This window comes from Malaclemys terrapin, chromosome 1 (genome assembly GCF_027887155.1).
Source record: "Malaclemys terrapin pileata isolate rMalTer1 chromosome 1, rMalTer1.hap1, whole genome shotgun sequence".
NCBI classification, from domain to species: domain Eukaryota; kingdom Metazoa; phylum Chordata; order Testudines; family Emydidae; genus Malaclemys; species Malaclemys terrapin.
In genome coordinates, this window is record NC_071505.1 from 101141525 (window position 1) to 101153876 (window position 12352).

A 12352-nucleotide genomic window follows, 5' to 3' on the forward strand; every position below is an offset into this window, starting at 1 on the left:
TAACCAACAGTTTGTAATATTTGGTTACAAATTATATCCCAATATTTTTCTAATGACTGGATATGTCCATCTATATGCATACAATCTCCTCTTTCAAAACAATTTTGCCAATATTTATCACCAATTATTGTTTTTTGATGATTTTAAAGAAGTCCCCTCTGGTCAGGGCCGGCTCTAGGTTTTTTGCTGCCCCAAGCAAAAAAAATTTTGGCTGCCCCCCCCCACCCCCAGCTAGCCCTGGGCTCTCTCTCTCTCCCCCCCCATCCCCTCAACTGCACCCTCCTGCTGCCCCAGCCCTGGGTCACGGGTAACTTGCTCCCAGGGCGGGTCATTCAGCAGGAATTTTGGATGTGCACAGAACACAGACAGGATTGGTTCCCATATGGTTACAGAACTGCAGTAAAGTGGAACAATTTTCAGCTTGTGTGATCGGAGAATATCTGGATGCATATTATAAGACTGTCCGTCCTACATAAATGAGGAAAAGTTGAGGTGCCTTTATTATTCTTTTGTTCCATTCTTTGTTTCTATGGGGAATTTGCCAATGCAATAGCACTGTCTTCCTTTTAAACAAATAAAACTAAAACTAAAACAAAAAAAAAGCAATGGCTGTTGAAAATAGCAATTCCAGTCCTAATAACCACTGGGAAGCATTTCTTGCTCAATTTATTCTACTTTTTCTACAGCAAGTTACAGTGGATCAGTATATTTGATCTGGGAGAAATGAAGTAACAGCTGCCCAAACTGAGCTTGAGCACTCCTGAATTTTGAGGGTGTTCAAATCTGGAAGGCAGGTGCTAGATTCCCTTTCTGAATATTAGCTAAATCTGGAAAAGAAAAGTCAATTTCTGCTTCCATGGCTCAGAAGTGTAAATCCTCCTGTGTGCCTGGTACTGTATCTAAAGCTGCCCAGGTCCTAGTAGAGCCTCCGCTCCCTTACTTTTCATTTTAAATTCTAGTGGGATCCACGTACCTCCCTTGGTAGGCTTCAGATAGAGAGGTGCACTGTCCATTTAGTCCACCCAATTCTTTCTTTGGGGGAGAGCCCAGGGCTGGGGCGGCAAGAGGGGAGGGGAGGGGGAGCCCAGGGCTGGGGCGGCAGGAGGGGACCAGAGCTGGGGCGGCAGGGGGTGCGGGGGGGGGGAGAAGAGCCCAGGGCTGGGGCAGCAGGGGTGTGCAGGTGGGGGCCAGAGCTGGGGCAGCAGGGGGTGTGGGCAGGGGAGAGTCCAGGGCTGGGGCAACACGGGAGTGCGGAGGGAGCCCAGGGCTGGGGTAGGGGCAGCAAAAAACCTAGAGCTGGCTTTGTCCCTACCATTCACAGCAAGCTGCAGCATGAGGTTTCAGTTCCACACTCCTTCCCCCTCCCTTTCCTGTTAATTGTGGCCAAAGGAATGCTGGGAAATGCTGCTCCAGGGCTGGCTCTATAGGCAGGGAGCTAACCAAGGAACTACAGCTCCCAGGGCCCCCTGTTGGTTCTCAGGTCCCATGCTGGATTCTTGGGCCCCTGCAAATTTGCTGCCCCAAGCAACTGCTTGCTTTGTTGGTGCCTAGAGCCGGCCCTGCCTCTGGTTAATCTTCAAGTTAATCCTCAGATATCTGACCCTCCTTGTTTAGCTTCACTCTGCTGTTGCCAGTATGTTCTCTGTCTTTTCTTTTCCTATTCTCCTTTTCCTGGGTTTCACCTGCCCATGATTTTTCTAGGCGTTTATCATTAGCTTCTACCTCTAGAGTATCTACTTGTGTGTCTGAGATTTGGATTTCTATCCCAAATAACTGGAGTGTAGTTTTCCCTTGATTGAAGTCTCTTACTGTATAATACTTATTTGGAAGCTGAATGGGAGCTTAAATGGGAATCCCCATCTACAGTGAATATCTGTCTTCCTGAGTGCTGCTGTAATTTCTCCATCTCTCTCTTTTTTTTTTTTTAAAGTTAGAGTAAAAATCTCTTGGAAAAATTGTAGTTTATGGTATTTGAATATAAGATCTAGATAATCTCTAGCTTCTTTCAGTATTAAATCATTCTTCTGATAATCAGATCTTTGAGTCTGTTATGAGGCCCAATTAGAGAGAATAGTGCCCTATGTGCTCTGGGCACTTTCACCTTTACCAGACAGCTCAGCTTTAGCAACTCTGCAATCAGAGTTTTTTACGTACAAGACTGGATTTTCTTCTTCAGCATTTTCAGGCAACCCCTTATAATTCTAATGTTGTTTCTCCTTGCTCTAGTTTCTATTTCATCTAATTTAAGCAGCATCGCTCTTTCTCTGCTCCAGTGGTACTCCCACTGCATCTGTCTCTCTCACTTGTTTCTCCTAGGCCAGGTTGTAGCACAGTTACTTGATCTTCTAAATCAGTAACTTTCATCTTTACTGCTATAGTTATGGACATCATGGCCTTAAGTTCAGAGATCAATTCCCAGAGGTCCAGTTTGGTGGCCAGTTAATTTTCTTTAGCCTTTGTCGTTCCTGCCTGTTTGGGCTGCCATGTTTTCACTTAGAATCAAAAGGGCCTCTCCATGCTGTGAGCCTGAAACACTTTTCTTAGTGAGGTAGATTTTTAAAACTTTGGGATTTTTTTGGAGGGTCCATTCTCTGCTACCCTGTGCTTTGCTTTCTTGGAGTGTTTAGTAGGTTTAAGGAGTCAATGGAGGCAGATTACTTCACTATTCCTGAATATCTTAGGCTTCAGGCAGCCATCTTAGTTCAGCTTCCTCCTGGTCCCCAGTATTTCCTTATATCAGATCTCAGTTGGTCTCCATTCAGTTTAACCAAATGCCCCCCCTTAACACTGATGTGCGTCAGAAAGCATACAGGATTGTTATGGTGTGTATCAAGTGTCTGTTTTACTTATTAGGTTGTTTGCAGTGTTGTTGTAACTGTGTTGGTCCCAGAATATGAGAGACAGTATGGGTGAGGTAATAGGCTTTTATTAGACCAATTTCTGTTGGTGAAAGAGGCCAGCTTTTGAGCTTTCACAAGCTATTACCTCATCCACTTTGTCTTACTTATTATGGGCAGCATTATGGCCTGTCTTCATGATAGGGTGCAAGTTCCCCTTTACTGTCCTGTACAGGAAAAGGGAAAAACAGGGCAGGAATTGTGACTCAGTCAGTTTCCCTTCTTGGTTTGCCCTTGTATTGTCACCACTATGGTTTGTCCCTCACATAGGGCAGATTGTAAACTTACAATCAAGCCCTGTGTTTATTACCTGCATGTTTGTTCTCTGCTTGATTAGGAATACTTTCCCAAGAGAGCCTTTGAAATGAAATTGCTTTGTTGATTAAGGGCCATTGAAAATGGAATGTATTTACCACCATTTCAGTAGACTTAACACCCAGCTAGTCAGTCCCAGAGTTGAGAGACCAAATACTGTCCAAGAAAGTGTTGGAGGGCACTGTGTGTTAGTTGTTCCAGGGCAAGACTCTTTCACTTAAAGGATTTCAGTTCATACATTTCATGTCTTTATGTCTATGTCTTAGCTGTATAAGAACTGCATATTGTCAGCTGAAACTATATCCAGTCCACCAAGCTAATGAATCTAGTGAGATTCCCAAGTGTAAATCTTATTTTATTGGGAATAATTATTTTGTGTATGTGTAACCCACACACCTTCTGGGTGTGGTGTTGTGTCCCATCTAGTGGCACAGAGACCACTTAGAGAGATAAAATGAGTCTGCTCGACAGCGTTAGCTAACAACCAGTTGGCTTTTAGCTCATGCTGTAGAGGTTCATGCACTAAGCTTCAGAGGTCCCCGATTTGATCCTGCTCACCGACGACCGGGGTCTGTCGGTGTTACATATGCAGCACTCTTCTTGTTGGGTGCAGTTCCTTAAGCAAGGGGGAAATTCTGGCTCTCATGTAAAAATGGGCTAGCAGAGTGGACTCTCAGGGAGACAGGGAATGTGTCTTTCGCTAGTTGCTGTTCAGCTTTCTTATTTAATTTACCACATTTTTGGTTGAATTTATTATTTGTGCTGGATTTCTGTTATTTGGCCAGAATAAACTTGTGTGCATTGCCATTTAATCATGCAAGTGGTGTTTCCTCTTTATGGTTCTGTATCCTGGCTCGGCGTGTGTTTGGTGCCAAGATTCTATGACTGAAAATACAGAGTAAGCATCTCACATGGCTAACGTAACTTCTGTCACGCTAATGAAATATTCTTCATTGTGGTTCATACTGAGTCTATGAATTCAAATTTCCTAACTTTTCCCAGGTTTCTAAATCCTGTTGTTCCTTTTTTTAAAGTTCCCCTTTCCTTGAAGTTATTGTGAGTCCTACGGCCTTGTGAGGTATCAAAATAAATGCTATATAACATTGTGTCTTCTTTCCCCATAGAACACACATTCTCTAATCAGCCAGGCATATCTCTTGCATTTATTGTCTGGACTAGGTTTTCAACAGGAGGCGTCATGGTTACACTTTCAAATTCAAGGCAGAACACTACAGATAGCAAAGCCGCCAGTGCTGTCAAGCAGAAAAAAAGTCACACTATTTTGGCTGTGGGGAATCTTAAAAGGAAACTTTGTAGGGTTTTTTTTCCGAGTTATTAATAAAAGAAATGAAGACTCAACTGAATTTGGCTTTAAGTTTAATATACATATCAAAGGATGCATTAGCAGCTGGCAAGTCTTAGACATCACTCTTTACTAATAGTGTACATGATATTTAATATAAAATTAACCCCTAATGACAATCACCAGTATTTCTGCAAATGATTGTGATATGCCATGGAAAGTACAATTTTTGCTGAACTAGCCTGATAGCTCAGTGGTTAGTACCCTGTATGGAGCCAATTAAATTTTGTCTTTTCTCTATAGTCCATGAAGAATATTTCTGCCTCCAGATACTAGCAAGTGCTAAGTCCTGGTTAGTTGAAATATGGCAGACTCTTCAATTATTATAACAAACTTCCATCCCAGACTCTTCAAATGTAGTAATAGTTTCTTTAAAAAACAAGGTATAAAAAGATTTATAGTAAAAAATTTTTAGCAGCATATGCCACAGCCTATCCCAATCTTAGATGCCCTCCAGTAATGATAGTCAGTTCCTTTATATAACTACAAGTGGCTCCTCTCCTCCCTTTTCAGTTCTCTTTTTGATGACTCTAGGGTAGGCTCTCCTTCTGCTGTCATTGGTTAGAAAGATATGCTGGAAGACCTTGTCCATGTTAGTCAAACAGCATTAAGATGTCAGACCATCCAATTTCCCTCTGACTGTTTCTGAAAAGTAGTATTTTATTATCCCGTGCCTTCCCATTACATTCTTCAGTTTAAGCTACCCAGTAGCCACCATTAAAATGAGCTTTTAGCTTTCTACAGGGAAGAAGAAATGGGCATGTTCTCACAAAACCCCAGAAACTGATGAGCAGAAAACACTTTTCAAGCAATACTAACGTCTAGACTTCCATATAGGATATTTATAATGTACCCATTAGCTTGACAGTATAAGTGCTGAAATCCAGTAAACCACAAAACTGTAGGCCTTGGAACAAAGTTACCCGTGTCTGCTCACAACCTCTCTTCCTCCTACCCAGTGTCTTGCAACTTAACAGGGCATAGACCTGGACAAAAAAATATTCAAAATGTGGGAGAAAAGCACAATCTAACATGCTAATTAAAATTAAACTGATTTAATTTTGTTCACTTTCTTGACACTTTGCAAATAATATGAAAACCGTATTTTCCTTTTCAGTTTAAGACTACTTCCATTAATCAGACTACTATTAATAGAAAAAACAGCATGTGCTCTAAAGTGAAAAGTTGAGGAGCCTCTGTTGTACACTTTGACAGACTTTGAAAGTGCTTTTACAGGTCACCTTTTGGTACCTTTTTTAAAATGATCAAACAGTATTAAAAATTACAAAATATTGCAAGGATGCAGACTAAAGAGAGCCCATTCAGGAGAAAAGTGCATTTAGAAATGTTAGTATTAAAAAGGTGTCCTTGGATAGGATCATGCAGATTGCAGAGTTGATGCAGTGGCTTCATGTCATATCAGCATTGAAATCCCTCGTTTCACTGCAACATTTTCTTTAATAAAAAAAATCCTACAATGTTCATTGATAAAAATATAATTTCTCTATTATCAGAAGTCTTCATGCATTTCTGTTAATATCCTTAAGGTAACTCCCTATAGGAAAAATAAAATAAGATCACTTTAATATAAATTAATTACATAGTTGTGCTGTGCAATACTAGGGACCACAGCGACTGCGTTGGGATGTTTTAGCAAAAGGTAGAACATGATGAGAGCGTTTAGAATTTTGGAAGGGAAAAGATTTTTGTTTAGAGTCTATTGTAATATATAGGTTGGTTTTCTGTCTGTGTTGGTTAAAAGGTGTCAGAGATTGAAGTCTGAAACTGCAGTGTGTGAACTGTGTGCAGTGCTGTAAGACTTACCCTTTCTCTGAGTGCCTAAATCTGACAGTTTTCATATTTTGTTTATATTCTATCGTAGGATGTAAATTAGGATAAGATATTTGCATTTTCTGTTTATTTTAATAAAACGGTGTGCGTATATGTTTGGTTAAATCTTTAATACCGTAACATTTTGAGTTGTGTGTAATTTGAAGCTGCTCTACCCAGCCCTATGTTTATTTGACTATTGCATTGTCTGGCCATGATATGAGAGTCCTGCTGGTGGCAGAGAGAGCACGTAGGGTGCTGTGTCCAGGAATGCATTATGCACATATACTATTTTCAGAGAACAGATACCACAGTTGGTAGTATGGCAATAAGTATGCAAGAGGCTCAATACTAAACAATCAGTTCAGTTCTATCAGGGTGCAATCTATCCCCATTAGAAGGCTTTCACTTCAATATTTTTAAAAGTATTTTATCTTAAAAAGGAAAAATGAATGACAAGTACATCCTTGCACAAATTATTGGACAGTATAAATCAAAGTGCACAACTTTAAAAAATAAAAAAGGGAGGGGGTCTGATTGAAATGAAGTGAATTTTTACATAAAATCCCTCTTAAAAACAAAATGCTTTTAAAAAATAGACAAAACCCAAGTAAAAGTGAGTTACTTCACTTATTTTGGTGCCATGTTATACACTTGTACCTTACTATTTACAGGATCTGATCCTGCAAACACATAGGCACATGAGTAAAGTTATCAATTTACCTAAGTGGGCTCAGGATCTGGCACTGGATTTTGAATGATTAAATAATTAAAGTAAAAATGTTCCTGGTGGACGCCCAGAAATAAGCTCTGTGTGTTGTTATAAAATCTGTATGTGAATATCTTTGACCTTTCTAGCTCTGGTTAAAAATTATTAATTTCTATAGTACCTATCACTATATAACTGATAGTCCTTTTTAACTACTGCTTAGGCTCATAAATACCAACCTGAAAATCTCTAATGAAGGTTAAGAAGAAGAAGATAAAACCAAAGGCCACTGTCCATTCGCAGATTGCACTCACAAAATGATAAGTATAATCCTGATGGAAATGAGAAACAAAACATACTTCCATATAAAACACTAAAACAAAATTAACATGGAATGGTAGACAGAAATGGCAAATCAAACAAAAATAGAAATTCTCATTAATGTACATGTAGGGAAATATCAAATCTGTAAATGGCTGGTCTTGCTTACATTTTTGGAATTGCCCTTTCCTTTAGGTTTGGGTAGAGAAAAACGTTTAGCGTAATGTCCATCTTGGAAAAATGTGGAATGTATGAATAACAGCTGCTTGAGTAAAACGTCCCTTCTACTCTTATTTGTCTATTTGTGGCAAATAACTAGTTCTATTTGAAAACTCTGAGGATGTCATCTGCAGCAAAAACAAACTCCTGCATTCAATGCTCAAATGTTTTTATTCTAGGATGTTTATTACTTGGACTAGGGTGCTGAATGCTTCTTGTAAGGTGCTGAGAGCCCACGACACCAGTTGACTTCAGCAGGAGTTGAGGGCTCTCAGAAATTTGCAGGATTAGCTCCTTAAAAAGTACTGTAAGAGTGGAGAAAGGAAAACGTATCCAATATTCTATATATCGCATATATACATAACTTGTACCATTATGAAATAGTGAAAAGCATAACAAAACTAGTGACTTCATATGTAACAAACAACCAATAAAAATAAACACATTTTCTTGACAGTATTAAGTTTATAAACTGTGCAATAAATTATAGGTTTCCAGAACATTTTAAGTTATTGCACCTTGATGAAGAGACGTGAACTTTATATAATAAAGTCACTCCATTTCCAGTTAGATCAATATCTCTCTATTTATTTAAAAACCAAAATTTAAAAATTAGCAAAAAAAAAAAAAATTCTCTTTCCCCTTCCCATTCCCAAACACCTAAATTTCAGCAAATATCTGATCCAGACTGAGACTCAGAAGATCTGCCCAGTGCTTTGTTTCCTGAAAGCTAATTCAGGTTTAAGCTTTCACAGAGTACTAAATATATAGCCCAGGGATGGCTAAACTATGGCTCGCGAGCTGCATGCAGCGCTTTCACAGTTAAAGTGCAGCTCTCAGAGCTCCCCTTTTGCCCTCCCCCTTCCGCATTCTCCACCTACCAGACTGGGGCGGGGGGGAACTCAGGGCTTCTGCCCTGCAGGGAGGGTGGGTCTTTGGGCTTCAGCGTGGCAGGAGACGCCTGCTGAGCTCGGGGCTTCCGCAGGAGCGGGACTGAAGCCCCAAGCCCTGGCAGACATGCCCCGCTGGGCTGAAGCCCCGAGCCCCAGCAGGCGCATCCTGCAGGGCTGATGCCCCGAGCCGAGCCACGCAAGCCTGGCTCTCAAACTTCTGAAGATTATCATATACGGCTCGGAAAGTCAGTACGTTTGGCCACCCCTGCTAGAGGCTTTGCATACTCTACCATTAAATAATATGTATTGCATAATAAAGTGAATAAACTGTAGGGGGAAAATCCTCAGTAGAAGGATATAAATATAAGTTCACCTTGGCCATAATCATTCCTATTAAATAGAGCTAGGCCTCAAGCAAATGCATGACATTTTAGAGATAGCCATCCATATCACATGTACTGTGCCTGCACCCAGAGTGTTTGGTAAAAGAGCTGTGCTAGAAGCTCTCTTGCAATGGGGCACAAATAGAATGAAAGGGGGGGTTTCTTAAATATGCCAAATGTTCCAATAAAAGGACCCCATCCCATAACACAAACACAGGAGCTAGACATTATTAAAAATATCTAACTTGTGAAGATTCATCTTCTCAGCTGCTTTTCCACTGTTTTGTCTAAGCATATTGCCCAGCTTACCCTTATAAACTTTAGTAACAAGATGCAGGCACTGCATTCCTTTACTTCATTTGTGGAGAAAGTGCTCCCTCCTGTGGTATAGCTTGTCCACAAATCCAACTTTGAGATCCTTCCCAGTCATCACCACAAGTGCTCTAAGATCCTGATCCATTTAAGTTAATGGAAAGACTGCTATTGATTGCAAAAGGCTCTGGATCTGATCCTAAATGCTTAATCAGGGGCAAGGCTTTAATTAGGAATGCTGAAAAAGTACAGTAAAATAAAGACCAGAGCGAAACCATCATCCATAATTCAAACCAAGATATCCTTGAGGGTTGGCGATCAGACTGATTATTTTATTAATTTCATTTTTTGAGGATGTGGTTGCATAAGGAATCACTGAATAATGAAACAAGTCACTTCTAGAGAGGTTTTATCACAAGATTTCTCACTCAATTTTGCATTATCAGATTGTCTGGAACTTTGGGTGCTTATTTAAAATGAAAGTCCAACCCTTTTGAGGTTTCCCCATCACTGATTTTAAGAAGCCCAGCTGTTAACTGTTTTTTCCCTAAATAGGGAAATGCCAGAGGTTTGACAGCTTGTTTATGGTCATACACTATTTAAATTCCTTGTGCTCTTGTCCTTACATGTGCCTAAAAGTACATAGCATCGCGTACCCAAGCTAATAGGCTGCAGGATTAAATTGGTTACCTATTAAGGGTTTACCTTTTCACCTGGAATCCAGTCAACTTTTGTTATGGAAATTAATGATGCACATGCAATCACTGGGGAAAATAATGTAAAGGAAATCATCAGAATTGCTTAATGAATAATAATGTAAATATTTCTATTTATAATGCATCTTCAGTCATTCTCTAGACTGAAGACACCAAAAAACAAGTTACACTGCAGTATTAAATCAGAATATTAAAAAGCCAAGCAAACATAGTATATTTCCACAAAGGGTCTTACAGTGATCAACACAAAAGACACTCTGAATAAATAAGATTAGGGGTCTTTGTAAAGGAGGGACGGTGAGATGAGGCATTCTTATGGACAGGAGAAGAAACCAAAAGTAGACCCTGGCTGTGTGGCTAAGATGTGTAATCATTTGTGTGAACACTGCTTGTCATTTACGGTCCAATCCAAAGCCCACTGAAGTCAATAGAATGATTCTCATTGACTTCAGTGGGCTTTGGTGCTCCCCTATCTGTGGAGTGACACTCTGGTTAGCCTCTAAGAAGGTAGTTCACCAAGTCTCCCAGCCAGAGAATGACCACCAAGGCCATCTAGTTCAGTATAAAGGGGAAATTGTGGGTGCCAAAATGAAGGGGTAGAGTAGGATCCTCATGACCAAGCTTTGATCAACTTTTGGTTTCTAGGGCTATATGTGGCAGGAGGGAACCTAGTCAGATGATGATGGAGATAGCACTGAAATGAAAAAAAAATCCCCCCCAAACATTTTCTAGCCTGATGTTTAATGGTTTCACTCTGGTTCATCTGTCACTGGATTTATTATATGCTTAGTTAATAATACCAACTGACAGATCAACTCAATGAGTTATAAAAACAATGAGGAGTCCTTTTGGCACCTTAGAGACTAACAAATTTATTTGGGTATAAGCTTTCGTGGGCTAAAACCCACTTCATCAGATGCATGGAGTGAAAAATACAGTAAGCAGTATATATTATATATCCACCTTAATTGAATTGGCCTCATTAGCACTGACCCCCCCCCCTTGGTAAAGCAACTCCCATCTTTTTTTGTCCTGTAATATATATACTGCTTACTGTATTTTTCACTCCATGCATCTGATGAAGTGGGTTTTAGCCCACGAAAGCTTATGCCCAAATAAATTTGTTAGTCTCTAAGATGCCACAAAGACTCCTCGTTGTTTTTGCTGATACAGACTAACATGGCTACCACTCTGAAACCTGTCAATAAGTAGTAGTCCTGTTCACTACAGTTTACTCATCTCAACCAGAAGGATTAAAACAATGATCAACAGAGGTGATTTCTCTTCAAGAGGCTTGGTTGCTGTGACTCATATTTAGCAGCTCGTAGTAAGTTTATACAAGAACACTGTCCTGTCAATTAGGTTGAATGCACCAATAGAGCAGTTGGCGCACAAGTGATCATAACTTTTCTTTATGTAAAATTTAATTTGTTTTATCTGTATAAAATATACATTTTATATACAAGAAAAACATTCTTTTTTCTACAGGAACTTCACAGCAGAGTTCCTTTTCTCACTAATACTGCAGCTGTCACAAGCCCAGCAGAATCACGAGACAGTCAGCAATTATACAGATTATGAAATAAGTGAATATTATTTGTCATCTTTGGTCTGTTTTTAGCTTCCACGAGGCATGGCCAGGCAGCATAATAAAATAAACTTCAGTTTTCCCAGAGCAGGATTTCTTACCAGATTTACAAACTAGTATTTCTGACCTCTTCACATACACAAAGCTATTACAAATATTTAAAATATAAAACAATTGAAAGAAACAGGTTGAAGCGAGCAGACAAGTACATAAATATACTTGGTATTATCCAGCATAGTGATGTGAGTCAGTCATGAGTTGCATTTTGAACATTCACCACCATGAGTGAGAGAAGCTGCAAATTTAAGACGTATACTTGACAACAACCAGCGTAGTCCCGTGTTATGCTAACAATTTTCACCACTGTGAGCTGGAGAAGCTGTGAATGTGAGCACCTTAGGTCATAGTCTGCCTTCTGAAACATTTGTATAACTTCAATTGCTGCATTCTATTGCTACTCCTGGGGGAATTCTGCGCCACTGTACAAAGCAGAATTTTACAGAAATTAATGTGCGCACAGAATTTCCTTTCCCCCATAGAAATTGGCTGCAATGCTGCTGGCTGCTACTGGGAGCCGCTGGACCCAGCAGAGCCCAGTTAGCACATAGAAGACACTGCCAGGGGGTGGGGGAGGGAGCTAGATGGTTCCCAGCAGCTTCAGTTCCCCACATGCCTTGAGGGAAGGAGATGGTGTTGTGCAGGAAACTCCACACAAGCCTGTGACCCAGCATCAGGCTGTTTCTCTCTCTGGGCTCTGAGAGCCGGGGGGAGGGTAGGAGGATGGGTGTGTGGGCTGGGGTAGACCC

General features: G+C 40.3%; 1 protein-coding gene across 1 annotated transcript in view; it reads right to left on the bottom strand.

Annotated features, from left to right (window-relative positions):
• Positions 1-4572: 4572 nt before the first annotated feature.
• DRAM1 (DNA damage regulated autophagy modulator 1) overlaps positions 4573-12352 on the bottom strand; it is a 29658-nt gene continuing 21878 nt past the window's right edge. Inside the window, exons 5-7 of the mRNA XM_054033352.1 lie at positions 9948-10006; positions 7354-7446; positions 4573-6130 (exon numbers count right to left, since the gene is read on the bottom strand). Coding sequence (XP_053889327.1) covers positions 6086-6130; positions 7354-7446; positions 9948-10006 — 197 coding nt within the window. The 3' untranslated portion in view covers positions 4573-6085. The remainder of the gene's footprint in view (positions 6131-7353; positions 7447-9947; positions 10007-12352) is intronic.